The sequence below is a fragment of the Chlorella variabilis genome, assembly GCF_000147415.1.
Source record: "Chlorella variabilis unplaced genomic scaffold CHLNCscaffold_7, whole genome shotgun sequence".
NCBI classification, from domain to species: domain Eukaryota; kingdom Viridiplantae; phylum Chlorophyta; class Trebouxiophyceae; order Chlorellales; family Chlorellaceae; genus Chlorella; species Chlorella variabilis.
Window position 1 is genome coordinate 147264 of NW_005435081.1, and position 15592 is coordinate 162855.

The 15592-nt window shown below is 69.1% G+C and overlaps 6 protein-coding genes across 6 annotated transcripts in view; 4 read left to right on the plus strand and 2 right to left on the minus strand.

The window, feature by feature from the left end:
• CHLNCDRAFT_144100 (hypothetical protein) overlaps positions 1-1459 on the plus strand; it is a gene marked incomplete at both ends in the record, with an annotated part of 5549 nt that extends 4090 nt beyond the window's left edge. The window contains 4 exons of the mRNA XM_005848541.1: positions 91-210; positions 628-739; positions 964-1218; positions 1437-1459. Coding sequence (XP_005848603.1) covers positions 91-210; positions 628-739; positions 964-1218; positions 1437-1459 — 510 coding nt within the window. The remainder of the gene's footprint in view (positions 1-90; positions 211-627; positions 740-963; positions 1219-1436) is intronic.
• Positions 1460-2005: 546 nt separating this feature from the next.
• On the minus strand, positions 2006-2664 carry CHLNCDRAFT_144101 (hypothetical protein; the record flags this gene model as incomplete). Its single annotated transcript, XM_005848753.1, has 2 exons — positions 2006-2191; positions 2353-2664. 2 exons carry the CDS (start codon positions 2662-2664, stop codon positions 2006-2008), a joined length of 498 nt encoding a protein of 165 aa, XP_005848815.1.
• Positions 2665-3397: 733 nt separating this feature from the next.
• Positions 3398-6269, plus strand: CHLNCDRAFT_144102 (hypothetical protein; the record flags this gene model as incomplete). The annotated part of the gene is made up of 8 exons (XM_005848542.1): positions 3398-3402; positions 3596-3984; positions 4153-4302; positions 4406-4625; positions 4816-5047; positions 5270-5346; positions 5567-5919; positions 6058-6269. The coding sequence occupies 8 exons, from the start codon at positions 3398-3400 to the stop codon at positions 6267-6269; spliced, it is 1638 nt and encodes a 545-aa protein (XP_005848604.1).
• Positions 6270-7008: 739 nt separating this feature from the next.
• Positions 7009-11004, minus strand: CHLNCDRAFT_21859 (hypothetical protein; the record flags this gene model as incomplete). The annotated part of the gene is made up of 13 exons (XM_005848754.1): positions 7009-7117; positions 7335-7413; positions 7490-7607; positions 7678-7933; positions 8311-8466; positions 8693-8790; positions 8976-9040; positions 9235-9334; positions 9640-9695; positions 9947-10061; positions 10303-10432; positions 10706-10758; positions 10942-11004. Coding segments are annotated over 13 exons (1398 nt in total), but the record flags the coding sequence as incomplete, so codon positions are not given.
• A 607-nt stretch (positions 11005-11611) lies between these two features.
• Positions 11612-13890, plus strand: CHLNCDRAFT_34953 (hypothetical protein; the record flags this gene model as incomplete). Its single annotated transcript, XM_005848543.1, has 6 exons — positions 11612-11784; positions 11886-12127; positions 12462-12656; positions 12945-13043; positions 13308-13447; positions 13698-13890. The coding sequence occupies exons 1-6, from the start codon at positions 11622-11624 to the stop codon at positions 13888-13890; spliced, it is 1032 nt and encodes a 343-aa protein (XP_005848605.1). The 5' UTR covers positions 11612-11621.
• Positions 13891-14683: 793 nt separating this feature from the next.
• Positions 14684-15592, plus strand: part of CHLNCDRAFT_144105 (hypothetical protein) — a gene marked incomplete at both ends in the record, with an annotated part of 1706 nt that continues 797 nt past the window's right edge. Inside the window, 3 exons of the mRNA XM_005848544.1 lie at positions 14684-14716; positions 15035-15083; positions 15255-15439. Coding sequence (XP_005848606.1) covers positions 14684-14716; positions 15035-15083; positions 15255-15439 — 267 coding nt within the window. The remainder of the gene's footprint in view (positions 14717-15034; positions 15084-15254; positions 15440-15592) is intronic.

Here is a 15592-nt window from a genome sequence, read left to right on the forward strand (position 1 = left end):
CGATCTGCCCCCTTTGCCGCCACCACCGCCTGCTCCCCTGCTCCCCACCCCCTCCCCGCTCCCCACCCCCTCCCCGCCGCAGGCTTCGAGGGCGACGGCCGCAGCTGCGCTGACGTGGACGAGTGCGCGCTGGGGATCGCAGGCTGCGACCAGCTGTGCGTCAACACGCCGGGGTCGTACCGCTGCGAGTGCCGCGCCGGGTACACGCTGGTGAGAGGCGGTACGCAGCAGTGCACGCGGCAGGCAGTAGTACGCGCGTCAGGCAGCTGCAGGCAGCAGCAGCCGCGGCGGGCACAGCAGGCAGGAGGGGACGCAGCATGCTCGAGGGGGCCTACCATGCACAGCAGGCGCAGCAGGCACAGCGCCGGCACAGCTTGCAGCACGGCACGCGCAGCCCGCGGCTGCACCATCCGAGCGCTGCGCCAGCAGGGCGGAGCACCAGCTTCTGCCCGGGCAAACCCCCGACTACCTGATCCTGCCCCCTCGCAATGCCCATGACCCCTGGCACTCCCTCCCTGCCTGCCGGAAAACACCCTGCTTGCTCCCTGCCTGCCTCCCTGCCTATCATATAACACACTGCCTGCCCGCCTGCCCGCCTGCCCGCCTGCCTGCCTGCCTGCCCTGCAGCACGGCGGGCAGGGCGCCCCCGGCATGTGCCTCCCCAACTCCCTCAGCCCCAGCCGCCTGCCCGCCTGGCTCCTCGCCATCCTGGTAGTCGCCTCGGTGGTGGCGGTGTCGGGTGGGTGGCGGGCCCCCCCGCTGCCAGCTGGCGGCCCGGCGACCCCATTACACACGCCGCACGCCCGCACACCTACACCCAGAGCACCCATGCCATCTCCCTGCCCCTGCCCTGCCCCTGCCCTGCCCTGCCCCTCAGAGCACCGCCACACGCATCTTGCCCCTGCCCTGCCCCCACCCTGCCTTTACTTTTTTCCCTCCGCCTCGTGCCCCCCCATGCCGCAGTGGCGGGGCTGTTTGCGTACCGCTGGCGCCTGCGGCGTGAGATGCAGGCAGAGATTCGATCCATCATGAGAGAGTACCTGCCACTGGGCGAGGGTGCCGCCGCCGCTGCCGAGGCCGCCGAGATGCGCCAGTCGCTGCTGCCGCAGGGCGGGCGCGGGCCTTTCAAGGGCGGCGGCGGCGGCGGTGGTGGCAGCGGCGCGCGCGGCAGCGGCGTGGAGGCGGCGGGACAGGAGCGGGACGAGGAGGAAGGCGGCGGTACGCCGCACACGCCGGGGGCCGGCGCTTGGGCGTCACGCAGGTGGGCGGCGGGCCGGGCCCTGCCAGCCACCCGCAGGCACGCCTGCTGCAGGCACGCGCCGGCAAGGCGGCGCTTTCCCGGCTGCAGCCCTCCCCCTGCACGAGCAATGTACGCAGGCGCCAAGCTCCCACATTGCGTGCGCTGCCCTGCCCTGCGCCCCACATATGATGTGCAGGCTCTCCTCGCCGCCTGCACTGACGGAGCTGGCTGACCTGCCGTCCCCCAACCCCCGCCGCATGCTCTGAACGCGGCAGCCCAGCAAGCACGATGGGAGGCGTGAAGCTGTGACACGGCCGCCAAAACCTGCAGGCCGCCTTCAGTGCAGCTGCCTGCCGGCACGGCCGCGCCTCCGTGCCTTACAGGCTTGGATGGCGGCGCGCTGCCGGGAAAGGGCCCCGGGGCCGGCAGTGCCCTGGACCAAAAATGGGTGTGCAGCACGGTGGATGCGGGGAGAAGAAGAAAGAAGGGGCAGCGAAGAAAGTCGGTCGTCAGTGAGCTGGTCAGCAGAAGCAAAGCAGGAAATGAAATGCCGCGTGCCTGGTCTGCCCTGCCAAATGTCAATGTCAATGTTTTGAGCCTAGCCTGCATGCAGCGTCAGCCTGCCGTTTGGCTGTTGTAACTTGCCCGTAGTTGTACACTAGTGAAGCCCCCAGCGGACGAGTTGGGGGGCCGCCGCCGCCGCCGCCGCTGTGCAGCAGCCCTGCCGGCCGGCCGCCTGCCTGCCGCGCGGGCGAGCGCGCCTGCTCACTCGCCGTGCGCGGCGCCGACCCCGAGCTGCCCCGTGATGCTGCTCCAGCTGAACAGGCGCTCCTCGGGCTGCACCGGCGGCGCCGCCGACTTTTTGGAGGCGCCCAGGAAGCCCTCGTAGCCGCGGATGGCGTTTCCCATGGCGGAGGATATCTGGAAGTAGTTGGTCTCCAGGTCGAAGATCTGCCAGGGTAGAAAGTAGAAAGAAAAGAGGGCTGAGACGGCAGCCGTCGGAACAGGCGGCGCGGAGCGGGCGGCGGCGGCGGCAGCGGCGGCACGCCGCGCGCACGTGCGTGCGACCGGCGCGGCTGCAGCGAGCGAGCCTAAGCGGCAGGACCTCGCACCCTGCGCTGCACACTTGCCTGCTTCTCCACCTGCCGCAGCTCCTCTGCCACCTGCATGCGCTTGCGCTCGAGCTGGTCGACCTCGGGCTGCTGCCCCGCTGCCGCCGCCGGCGCAAACGCCGCACCTGCCGCTGCGGGCAGCCCGCCACCCTCCGCTGCTAGCCGTTTCTTGGCCGCTGCCTGCTGCTGGCCTGCGGGGCCTTGGTGGTGGGGGTGCTGTCCGGCTGTCGCTGCTGCGGAGGGCTGGCCGCCGGCCGCCGGCACGCTGGTGGCCCGCGACTGTTTGCTCTTGGGCGCCTTGGGGCGCGTCATCTGCTCGGGCGCTGCAGATCGGTGGTCGCGACGCGATAAAATGCAGCGCTGCGTCTGATACCAGCAGAGGAAAGCCCCGAAGCTCAGGGGGAACTGGATGAGCTTGGTAGGGCGGAGGCCTGCCAGGCGCCAGCGAGGCGGGCAGGCGGGGCGGGGTGAACCAAACGGCAAAGCCTACGGCAGTGCCTGCTGTCCGCCCACTGCATCCTGTGCACCCAATAGCGATCGAGTTGCAATCTGTTGATGCCTGCCTCCACTGGCGGGCGGCAGAAGGCGACCGGCCGGTGTGTGTTGGGGGTTGCGGCGGCGGCCTCTCGCCACGGAGAAGAAGTCGAGGACACTAAAGTATAATGATGTTGAGCTTGAGGAGCGTACCACTATCCTTTATCTGGAGCAATCAAATCAAAGCCCAGAAACAATGGGTTGATTGCCAGAACAATGGGTTGACGCCACCCTGGCAGCAGGCGCAGCGGGCGAGGCCAGGTTACCTCATAGCAGCCCGGTTGGAATCTGCGTTCCTCGTCTCCGATCTACTAGATTCTCCATGTCGAATTCAAGTCTCTGGGCGCTGCTCTGGCTCCTGGCCTGCAGCGAGCTCGTGCTGAGTGCAAGAGCGGGTGCTCCGCGCAGGATTTTGAAGGATTCTGACGACCAGGAGGTCTCAGGTGCGCTAGTTTTGCCGAGACCACCTGCATTTGCTGGCTCTCCTGTGCGAGCCACGCCAACATCCGACATGCGGTAGCACGTATGCTGCAGGCACCGCCCTGGTTATCGCCCGCGAACACCATGAGGCGCAACCACACGAGCTGTGAGTTCAGGAAGGCTGGCTTTGTTTGCCCTGCCTGGTCGGCGGGGGGAATGAACGTTCACAGTAGCCCCGTCGGTACGGCTGTGTCAGCAGCTGCCGACCTGACTACTCTCCCTGCCGCAGGCTGCTCGCTGTGGTCACCGACAGCGGCAGGCGGGTGCAGATCGACCTAGATGACGCCTCCCTGCTTGAGCGCATCCGATCGGGGCAGCGCCTCGCACTGCGCGGCCAGTGGCGGTCGCGGCCCGAGGCAGAGGGCGGGGCGGCGGCGGCTGGAAAGGGCGGCCAGAGGGTAGGGCGACCAGACGGCTGCAGGGGGGCCAGCCGCTGCTTCAGGGCCGCCGCCGTGGACAACCCCGGGGAGGTCCGTGGACGCTGGCGCACTGGCAGAGACGACACGGCAGAGAGCTCTGGTGGCGCAGACGACGGCAGCGAGAGGTGGAGCGAGAGCCCAGGCCGTGGCGGCGACGAAACGACTGACGGCAGTGGTGCTGCCGAGGCAGGCCTCCAGCGTGAGCGGCTGCACTTGCTCTGAGCCTCTGCACACCATGCGCTGCCGGCGCTGCCCACCTACCGCGCGCACGGAGCCCTGCTGGCGGCGGCATGGGGCGCCTCCCCAGCTCCCCTCCTGCCGCCGCTGTCGCCTCTCACAACGCTGTGCCCCGCCGTGCGCTGCGCAGCGGTCCTCATGGCGGGCACCACCGTCACCACAACCCCCGCCGAGTCCGGTGGCAGCGCCGCCACCATCCCACCGTTGAAAATCGCCACCGGCCTCCCAACAAGCACCAACGCCCTGATTGCCACCGCGCTGCCCACCATCATCATCCCAAGTGAGAGCCCAGGCAGCAGCAAGTAGCAGCCGCCTAGGGCCGACGCGGCTATGCCTGACGTCCCTTTACCCGCCTAACCGTGCTGCCGCCGCATGCCCTGCAGTCGCGGCGGCGACCCCCGCGGGCGCCGCCTGCCCTGGCACGCAGCCCGCCCCGCTGACGCGCGCCCAGCTCCGGCAGATGGTGTTCCAGGAGCTGCAGGCCGACCCATCAGTCCCCACCCTGGGCGGCACCTTCAACCTCTGCTCCCACGGCAGGACCCGCCTGACCGCCGCCAATAGCAACGTCACCGAAGTCGTGCGCCTGCCCTGCTCCGGTCTCAGGTCGGCGGGTGAACCAACCCCGCCTGGCTGCAGGCTGTGGAAAGGGACGAGTGGCTGCCAGCAGTGGCCCCCTCCCGGGTGCAGTGCTCGGCTGCGTTGCCTGCCCGGCTGGCTGCGGCGTAGCACACCAGTACCACCCCCAGCCACACATGTGTGCCCTCCATCCCCCGCGCTGTGCGGCCCGGTGCAGCTACGGCATCCCCTGGGACTTCTCCTCCTGCTCCTTTGATAACTTCAACGGCTGGGCGGACGCCGCCGACGCGGCGCTGACGGCGCGGGGCGTGGACGTGTACCGCTACACGTACCGGGTGTACCTACTTCCCCCGGGGCCCTGCAACTGGCCGGGCCAGGGCGTGGTGGGGTGCACGGGCGACTTTGAGTGCCGGTCGTGGATCGGAGGCTCTGTGTGGGGGTCACCTCAGGTGGGCTGGCCTCCCAGGGTGCCTCTGGCCGGGCAGGAGGCTCGGGTGGTGGGCCCGGCAGGCCCAGGCAGGCGGGCGTATATCTGTGTGTGCCTGTGCGCATGGTAGCGTGGCGGTGCGGGTGGGGCAGCCCCACACCTGCTGCAGCCCCAAGGCCTGACAGCACGCTGCGCCCGAGGTGCGCTGCTGTGCCTGCTGTGGTCTCCTCTCCTCCTCCTGCAGGCGCTAGCGCACGAGCTGGGGCACAACATGTTCATGGGCCACTCGGGGGCCGCAACGGGGGACAGCTATGTCGACGAGTAAGCGCGCGCTGCGGCCGGCCGGACACCCGGCTGGATGCCGGCAGCTGCGGGTTGGCCAACCGACCGAGTGGCAGGCCGCGCGTGCGACGCCGCCCGGCAGGGCAGGCCTGTGCGGGTGCTGGCCGGTCCCCTGCCACTCCCCTGGCCCTCTTGTGCTTGGCCGCGAGTCGCCCACGCCGCCGCTTTCCTCCCTGCCTGCCCCTGCCCCCGGCCGCAGGTACGGCGACTGGAGCTGCCTCATGGGCTTCTGCTGCTCCGCCCGCTGCCTCAACACCCCCCACGCCTGGCAGATGGGGTGGATCAGCGTGCAGCAGCTGAGCGGGGCGCAGCTGGCGGCGGGGCAGCCCCTAGGCCTGCGCCTGGCCAGCCAGGCGGTGAATGCCAGCAGCGGGGCGCGCATACGGCCCACGTGGGTGGCAGGCGCCACCCCTGTGTTCCTGGGGTACCGCACCCGGCAGAGGGGGGACGCCCAGCTGGGGCCTGGCCTGGCCGACCGCGTGCACCTCTACACCTCTCCCATCGCCGGCACCTTGGATGCCGCCCCCACGGTCTGGCTGGGCGCGCTGGCAGGTGAGCGCGCGCCGCCAAGCCCGCGGCCTGGTGCCTGTAGTGAGCTGCGCTCCCGCCCTCATGCCCGCAGCGCCTCGCCTCGCCGTCCCCAGCCCCTTGCCCAAAGCACCCCCCGCCCTCCCGCCGTGTGCGCCGCAGTGGGCCAGACCTTGCGGTATCCCGCCGGCAAACTGGTAGTCCAGCGGGCGGCCAACGCCGCTGACGGCGCCGCCGTCGTGTCGGTGTGCCGCGTGGCCGGCAACGAGACCGCCGCCTCCTGCCGCCGGGGCTTCGACTTCGATTGCAACGGGCTGGTGGGAGCCGACGACCCCGGCTGCGCCGCGCTTGCGCTGGCGAGCAGCGGGCGTTGAATCGGTAGGTCCGCTGCGGTACTACCTGGTGTGGCATGGCACAAGCCTGCCCACCTTCATTACTCTGCTTTACAGGGAATCCCGATCGGAGATCGGTTCCCTGCCGTACTGTTTACATCAATGCAACCAAAGAGTGCCCTCCACGCCTCTCCTGTTCTCCTCTCCCGTTCACGTCGATTGCTGCGCCTGAACAGGAGCCCTACCTACCACACTGAGTATTCTTCCTCTCCTTGTTTTACCATTACTGAACTTCAGGCTGCCATAGCAGCCAGTCTCCTTCTCCTTGAGTTTGAACTGTACTTGTGAAACCTGCCTGGTCCGACGGGGAGCAGTGGCATTCAGTGCTCCAGGATCATTTATGAATGGCGGCAGTGACGGCGGGGTGCCAGCTGCATCGGTGTTCATGAGCATGTGAGTGGTGGGGCTGTATTCGTGCATCTGGGGGAAAGCTAAAATCATGAGGGGAGGCCAGGGATGCTGTATGAAATGGGATGGGTAGGAAGCGCTAAGACGGCAAAGCGATTGAAAAGAATGAGCCAAGCTTTCAATTGTGATTCTGAAGCCGAGTGTCGTGGAAGCAAGGCGCCAGAGCAGGACGTAGGGTTTGCACTACGGCGAAGGTATCATTTGGGCGCTAGGGGCGCTGGGCGCAACGGGGAGTGCTACAGTACATCGAAGGCCAGGTAGCGGCACGTGGAAAGGACAGTCACGCCGGTGCGGGGCCCACGCGCTGCCTCCATCACGCATGCACGCCAGAGTGCAGCATGCCGGTCTGCAGCTCCGCACGCGACTCCTCCCACTCCGCATCCTCCAGGCGCTTGAGCGTGAGGAAAGAGTCCACGCCGTACCTGCAGGCAGTACCATGGCAGTATGAAACAGCAGTACCATCAGCACACCGCAATCGAGGCGGGCACAGGCGCAGCGGCGGCAGGCAACATCGGCAGAGCCGGCGCCGGGTGCAGCTGCCAAGGTCGTGTGCAGTGATGTGTGCATTGCGATGCAAGCCAGAAGACTGCCAGAAGACTGCCAGAAGGCAGCAGGCAGGCAGCCGCAGCGCGGCCGCACCCGGGCATGTTGACCAGCCGCAGGTCGCCGCCAAAGTAGCGGGCATACAGGCGGCTGAGCGGCAGGCCAAAGCCCAGGCCTGCGGGGGGAGGAAAGGAGGGCGGGGCATGATGGCAGGGCTGGTTGGGTCTCCAGAGGCGCAGCAGAGGCGGCACGGGCCAGCTGGCAGCGCCCGCCCCCACTGCAAACTGCACCGCTCCAAACAGATGCACCGGCTGCAGCAGAGCGCAGCGGCACGCCTCCCCACCGACGGCCTGGCCCGCCGCTGCAGCCCTGCCGCCGCAGCTGGCCACCCACCTGCGATGCGGAAGCGGCCCATGCCGCCGCCCATGGTGCTCTCCACCGCCGACCAGGCCGCGCCAAACGACACCCCCGGCGGCGCATTGTCCAGGCCTAGCCCCTCCCCAATCCCCATCATCATCGCCGCTTCCTCAGAGGAGGGGCGCTGCAGGGGGTGCGGGTAGCCCAGGCCCGGGCCCGGCCCCTGCTGCCGATCCGCCTTGGCCTGGGCCTTCTGGCGGCGGCTGGTAGTGGTGAACCCAAACTGCCACACCGCTTCCGTGTCGGCCGCGTCGATGCCGCCCCCCTGGTCAGACAGCCTGCGGCGGGAGCAGGCAGGGGAGCAGGTGGGGGAAGCAGGGGGGTAGCGGGAGGCGGTGGGCAGCTGGGGTCAGGGATGGCACGGAAATGGGCAATGAGGCTCTCCAGGGCTGGCAGGGCAGGGCGCTGGGGTCAGGGGTGGGTGGCGGGGCGGCCTAGCTCGGCGGCCCCGCGGGGGGCGACACGCCACGCCAGGCCGCAGCCAGCCGTGCCAGTGCTCGCAAGCAGGAGGCCGCTCCGGCTGGGAACCGGTGGGCAGACCCCGGCCCGCCCGCCAGCCAGCCAGCCATGAACCGGCCAGCCATCAACCAGCAGTCATCCATCCATCCATCCATCCATCCAAATCCAGCCAGCCAGCCTGGCAGCGCGCACACACCTGATGGTCACCTCGTGCGAGCCGCCGCACAGCCGCACGTGGATGGGCGGCAGCTTGGCGCGGCGGTGGGCGGCGTGCGGGTCGGACAGCGAGTGGCGCACCGCCCCCAGGTGGTGCTCCACCACGGCCCGCGCCGAGTTCTTGAGCAGCTCGTAGCTGCGGGCGGTACGGACAGTACCATGCGGTACCATCAGCAGGCAGCAGCAACACCGAGTACGTGCCATCAGCAGCACAGCACAGCACAGCACAGCACAGCACAGCACGCGCAGCCGCACGCGGCGAATAACATGTCGTGCGGGCCACGTGCGAGCGGCGCTCCCTTCTCCAGCTTTCTTTCTTTCTTGCACAAAGAAAGAAAGCGGCAGCCGCCCGCAGCGCTCACAGCATGTAGTCCAGGTGGGCGGGGATGTAGGGTATAGTCAGGCTCGTGTCCCCGCTCACAAACACGTCTGGCGCCACGCCGTAGTGCTCCACAAAGGCCTGCGGCAGGAGGAGGGGGCGGCGGCCGGGGCGGCTGCGTGTTGGTGCTCCGTCGGCGAGAGGGCGGCCACGCAAGGGCGGCAGGTGCCCAGCAGCAGATGATGCTGGCCACCCGACCAGCCAGCCAGTCCAGCCAGCCCAGCCCAGCCAGACAAGCCCAGCCAACAAGCCAGCAGGGTCGGCACCTGCTTGCAGCGCGTGGCGGCAAAGTCGACCGCATCTGCCAGGTTCAGGTGGGTGCACACGATGCCTGCAGGGGCGGCGTGTGTGTGTGTGTGTGTGAGTGTGTGTGCGCGTGTGGTGCTGTGCGTGCGCGTGCGCGCGCGTGTGTGTGTGTGTGTCCAGGGAAACTGGGTCGGAGGGTGCAGGCGGAGACCGAGTGCCATGGGAAAGCACAACCGAAAGCAGGCGAAGGAAGGGGTTAGCGGCGGCCGCCCCACCCACCGATGTAGCCGGGGCGCTGGTGCGTGAGGTTGATGTGCTGCTCGGCCATGACGCGGCGGGAGATGCGGCTGCGCAGCATGTTTTCCAGGAAGCCGTCCAGCTGCGGGGGGGCAGGGAGGAAGGTGGTAGGCAGGCAGGCAGGCAGGGGGGGAGGCAGGGAGGCAGGGAGGCAGGGAGGCAGGGAGGCAGGCAGGGCGGCAGGCAAGGAGGCAGGGGGGCAGGGGGGCAGGACGAGGGCCGAGCTGAGCTGAGCTGAGCTGTTGCGCGGAGGCTGCGCCCTCCCCATCCTTTGGAGAGCGCTCCTCGCGACCTCATGCATCCGCGCCCCCCGCCAGCACGCCTCCCGCCGGCCCGCTTCCGGCGCGCGCCCGGCCCGCCCCCGCTTGCCTGCAGCTGCTCGCCCACAATGGGCTTGCTGCGCACCTCGCGCAGGCCCTGGGCCAGGGCATCCAGCATGGGGGCTGCAGGGCAGCGCAGCGGGGCACAGCGAGCACAGCGGGCGTGGAGGGGGCGCCGTCGGGGCACGACAGGAATGCGCGGCGGCGGCAGCGCCGCAGCAGGCGCGGCAGCAGGCGCGGCAGCCAGGTGCCGCGCCCCCCCAGCCATCCCCTCGCCATGCCCCACCACCACCAATGCCCCACCACCACCACCATTGTCCCGCCACCCACGCTCACACCCCCGCCCACGCCACCCTGCGTCCCCCGCCGCTCACAGTGCTCGTCCACCAGCCTGCGCAGCAGCTTCACAAAGTGGTCGTTGCGCTGCATGTCAGAGATGGGGTCCAGGTCCCGCAGCGTGGTAAAGCCGTGGTAGTAGGCGTTGTACACCTGCGGTACGGTACGGTGCGGTACGGTGTGGTACGGCAGGTGGCGGGTTTTGACCGGTGCGGTGGAACGGGTGGCAGGAGAGAGGGCAGGGCATGGGCGCGGGGCGCGTTCCGAACGGAGGCCAGCGGCACCGCCGGCAAGCAAAGCTGCCTGCCACCGTATGCCCCTGCCGCCTCGCCCTCTCCATCTCCCTCCGCGCCCCGGCACACCCGCCACACCCTCCCTCCGCTCCTCAACCCACCTTTTTTATGTTGGGGTTGTGCACAACGATGAAGGGCAGCAGCTGGAGGTCCATGAGGCGGCGAGCCAGGCGCTTGGGCAGCTCCTGCTGCACAAAGCGGGCAGAGTCGAGGACGCGGGAGTGGTCGTACCTGCGGGTGGGCAGGCGGGCAGGCAGGCAGGCAGGCAGAACTTAAGCTTGCACAGACTGCCGTGTCAAGACATGCCCAAAGTCAGTCGCTTTCCAGCCACAACAGCGAGCCCCGTGGTTTTTGCCCCATGCCTGCTTCCAGGGCACGTTTGCAAGGGAGGTGATCAAGGGAGAGGCGCCCCGAGCAGAAGGCAGCGGCAGGCGGCAGTCCGGGCAAGGGCACCAGCTGCGCCGCCGCTGGCCCTCGCCCCCACAGGCAAGCAGCGCGGCTCACCAGGCGTCTCGCCCAAAGTTGAGGAGCTTCTGCAGCGTCAGCTTGCGCACAGGCTGCAGCAGGCAGGCAGGCAGGCAGGCAGGCAGGCCGTGGGCCGACCAACACCACGCGCCGCTGCCAAGCTGCAGCTGCCGAGGCTAGCCCCACCCATGCCCGCCCCGTTCCTTTGGGGCCTGGGCCCAGCAGCTGACGCACCACCACCCACCCACCCACCCGCCCACCAACCAACCCCTCACCTTAGTGGCCCACGTCTCTACCACGTTGTCGTAGAAAGAATCGCGGTGCAGCACCTCCTCCTGCGGCACCCACAACACTGCTTGCCACCACGTGCGTGAATGATCGCCAGCAGAGAGTGTGGGTGCACGAGGCGGCAGGCCATGGCGGCGAGGCAGCAGCCACGCATGACTGCCGGCTGGCTGACGGCAGGTGGAGGCGGAGCTGGCTATCGCTCCGCGGCGCCCGGCGCATGCGTGCAGGCATGGCTCACCTTGGGCGCTGCCTCGCCCCACACGCTGCGCCGCGAGGAGGCGCCGCCAGCGCAGGCGGCGGCGCCGGCGACGGCGGCAGCGGGCACCCAGCCCCGCAGGCTCACAAGCGGGCGGATCGCGGGCTCAGAGACCGTGGTGCGGCACAGGGAGGCCACGGCAATAAGGCTCTGCATCTCAGGAGGCGCGAGATGCACATATATCGGGGGCCGCAAAGGGCAGGTCTCGGCGCCCTCACGCAGCCCAAGGATGTCGATACATGTGAGCAAAGGGAGAAGGCGAATGGCGAAAGGGTTCATGCTATCGTGCTTTGCCACGTGCCGTAAATGCAATCCTCGCCACCCTGCAGCTCCTCTCCTGCCAGTAGTCACCCTGCTACTGCCACCGCTTGTCACAGGCCCCGGCGCTGCCCGCCGCACCAGTTTGGCAACATGGTTATGGCCGCAGCTTGCTCTGTCGCTGCCCAGGCCGCCCAGGCCGCGCAACATGCAGGATGCCGACCCAGCAGCAGCCGATCAATTGGCAGGCCCACCCCTCAGCAACTGCGTGTGCCGGCCAGCGGCAGCGCAACGCCGGCGGCGGCTGGCAGCTCAGGTGGGACCCCTTCCTGCCCCGCAATGCCTTGGTGCTGGCTTGCGCGGGAGACAGCTGCCTCGTCCACCCCTTCAGCAATGCATCAACCCCACCGCATGCAGGCCCCGCCAGCAGCGCGCCGCGTGCTGCTGCTCGCGCGCGCCTCCACCCGCGCCGCGCCGCGTCCGCGCCCGCTGTGCTGGCTGCGGTCGCCGCCGCCTCGGGCGACGCGCAGGTGGTGCTGACGCGGGAGCAGGGCAAGAACGGCAAGCTGCGCAGGGTGCTGGAGGGGCGGGGCATCGCCTGCTTGGAGCTCCCCATGGTGGAGACGGCGGCGGGGCCCGACCGACATCTGCTGCCCAAGGTGCGGCTGCTGCAGGGGGGGTGGCCTCTATACCTGAGGGCTGGCCTCCATCACACCTGGGGGGGGGCGCCCGGGGGTGTGGCTTCCACGCCTGAGGCAGCCGCTCCGCGCGGCCGCCAGAGCCCCGGGGCAGCGCTGCAGCAGCGCAGAGCGGGGCGGCGCTTCGCTGGCGTGCCGCCCCGCGGCCCCTGCCTGGCCGCCGCGGCACGCCGACCTTGACCTCTGGCCGCTGAATGTGCCCCCTCACCCCCCCCACCCCCCCCACACACACACACCAACATACACTCACACCAACATACACCAACCCCCCACCCACCCACACCCACACACGCAGGTGCTGGCTGAGCAGGCCGCCCATTTCGACTGGGTGTGCATCACCTCCCCTGAGGCCGCCTCGGTGTTCCTGGAGGGCTGGCGCGCCGCGGGGCGGCCCCCCGTGCGGCTGGCGGTGGTGGGCGAGGGCACGGGCCGCGTGTTCGAGGCGGCAGCGGCAGACGGCGCGCCGCAGCCCGAATTTGTGCCCAGCGTGGTGAGGCCTACTTGTGCCGGGCTGTTTGCTGTATGCTGTGCATGCTGCGGGGCGCCCCCCGGGGCTGCCTGCCGCGCTGCCTGACGTTTGGAGCCTGGCCCGCCTGCCGGGGCTGCGTGTGGGCGTGCGTGTGATGTGGAGCGGGGGCGCACTGCCCGCCGCCGCACCTGCCCTGGGCATGCCTGCGCGGCCGCTCGCCCCGTGGCCTGCACGGCGGTCCTCGGCTGCGCTCCTGCTGATCTCCATGCCGCGTCCTGCTGCGCTTGCTGCGCCTGCTGCGCCCATCAGGCCAACGCCGAGCACTTTGGCCCGGAGCTGCCGTTCCTGGAGGGCGGCACCAAGCGAGTGCTGTACCCGGCGTCAAACAAGGCCAGCTCAGAGCTACAGGTGGGGCACGCCCTTGGCGGGTGTGCGGGCGTGCAGGCACGGCAGGCGGGCAGGCGGGCAGGGCAGGCATCCAGGCATCCAGGCAGGCAGGCAGCAAGAGCTCCCTTGGAGCCCAGTCTGTGCGGCACGGGGCGCGGCGCAGCCCCGCACCACTCCTGCACATGTCATGTTGTGCACGCAACCACAGCACACACACACACACACACACACACACACACACTGCCCCCTCCACAACACGCGCCCCCCCCCTCTCCTCTGCTGCAGTCGGGCCTGGCCGCGCGCGGCTTTGACGTGGTGCGCCTCAACACGTACGATACGGTGCCGGTGACCCGCCTGGACGAGCGCCAGCTGGCGGCCGCCAGGCGGGCGGCGGTCGTCACCGTGGGCTCCCCCTCCGCCATCAAGTGAGCCCGCCCCCGCCCCCGCGGGGCCTGCCGGGCGCAGCATGCGTGCCGTGCTGGGAACGGCGCTGTTTGCGGTGGTGGTGGTGTGAGCGTGTAGCGTGGCGTGGACCGGCGCAGGGTGCTGCTCGTGCTGCGGCGAGGAGGCAAGGAGGTGGCGCCGGCCCGGCCCCGGATCTGTCGCCGTTGCAGCGCCCCCTCCCCACACCCACCTGCTCATCGCGCCTGGGCTGGTGGCCCCGCGTGCCTGCAGGGCATGGGTGCAGATTGTGGGGGAGGAGGCGACGCATGGGATGTCGATCGCCTGCATCGGCAGCACGTCTGCAAGAGCTGCCGAGAAGCTGGGGCTGCAAGCCGTCAAGTACCCCGAGCAGCCGGGGGTGGACACCTGGGCGGCGGTGGTGGAGGACTGCTTGCGCGAGCGGCAGCTGCTGCCCGCGGCGTGAAGCGCCCGCCTTTGCCTGAGAGCGCTGCTCTGAGAGATGCGATCCTGTCGGGCATTGATTATCTGTTGTTCGCTCCTCTCATGCATGGCCCTTTTGTACCTCATTTTACTGCTTCCGCCATTTTTTACCCTATCTTTCAGGGTGAGTCAAACTTGCTGCCCGGAGCATTCGTCCGTAGCCACAGGCCGGCAGGGACGGGCACGCTTTCGCCAGGCTCCCACACTGCTGGCAGGCCCGAGCTTCCAGCAGCTTTCCCAGTGTTTGGGGAGACTTATTTCAACCCCAAAAGAAACCTCCGGCCCTTCCAGGCATTGACCGCATGCTGGAGTGCAACGGCCCGCAACTGCTCAAGCCTCGCTGTGGTCCACCCATCCCTCCACATGTGGTACAGTGCCTGTGCCCACCAGCTGGTCTGCGCTGGTGGGGAGGTGGGTGGCAAGCTGGCCTGTGGCAGCCTGTCTGCCGGCGAAGGTGCAGGTCAACCGTCTCCTGCTGTGATGAATGCTGCTGGCAGTGCGCTGCCAATGCATGCCAGCTGGGAACAGGAAGCAGCCAGCAGCAGACTCCAGCCTGTTTTGCCAACATCAAGGGCGGTGGGTGGGGTGAACAAACAGTGTCCTCTCACCCCAGCGGGCCCAGACAGCCTGGCAAGCCTCTGAGCAATGCTGGCGAATTGCTGGCCCAGCCCCAGTTGGGCGAATCACCCCGGACTATCTAGCTTACTAGTCTACTGTTGATTGCTGCTGTCTGGACACACGTCGGATGCTGCACACGTGTCACCCTTCCAGCGCCCATGGCGGCAACGTGGGCGCTGAAACTCGAACAGGTACATTTGTACGGGGCCCTTGATCGGCCGGATTTCAGCTGAGAAACTCTAAAACTGGCGTAAATACGGGCAAAACGGCTCTTGCATTGCTGCACTGCAATCCTCGCCACCCTGCAGCTCCATCGCCTCCCTGCAGACACCTTGCTACTGCCACCGCTTGTCACAGCGCTCACAGCCCCTGCGCGGCCGGCACCAGTCTCGCGAGCGATCGCCACCATGGCCGCAGCTTGCTCTGCCGCTGCTCAGGCCGCCCAGGCCGCGAAACATGTAGGATGCCGACCCAGAGGAGGCCGATCAATCGGCAGGCCCACCCTGCAGCAGCTGCGCGTGCCGACAAGCGCCAGCGTGGCGGCGGCCAGCCGCTCAGGTACCGCTGGGGGCCCTTCCTGCCCCGCACTGCTTTGGTGCTGGCTTGTGCACGCATGCGGCAGCTGCCTCCTCCATCCCTTCAGCAACGCATCAACCCCACCGCATGCAGGCCCCGCCAGCAGCGCGCCGCGTGCTGCTGCCCCCGCGCGCCTCCACCCCCGCCGCACAGCTACATCCTGCACCGCCGTGCTGGCTGCGGCAGCCGCCGCCTCGGGCGACGCGCAGGTGGTGCTGACGCGGGCGCAGGGCAAAAATGGCAAGCTGCGCAGGGTGCTGGAGGGGCGTGGCATCGCCTGCTTTGAGCTGCCCATGCTGGAGACAGCGGCGGGTCCTGATCGCGACCGCCTGCCCAAGGTGCGGCTGCTGCAGGGGTGCTGCAGTGGCCACGCCGGGGGGGGCGCCCGGGGGTGTGGCTTCCACGCCTAAGGCAGCCGCTTCGCTGGCGTGCCGCCCCGCGGCCCCTGCCTAGCATGCCAGCTCGTGGGCACTGCCTGGCCGCCTGGCGTT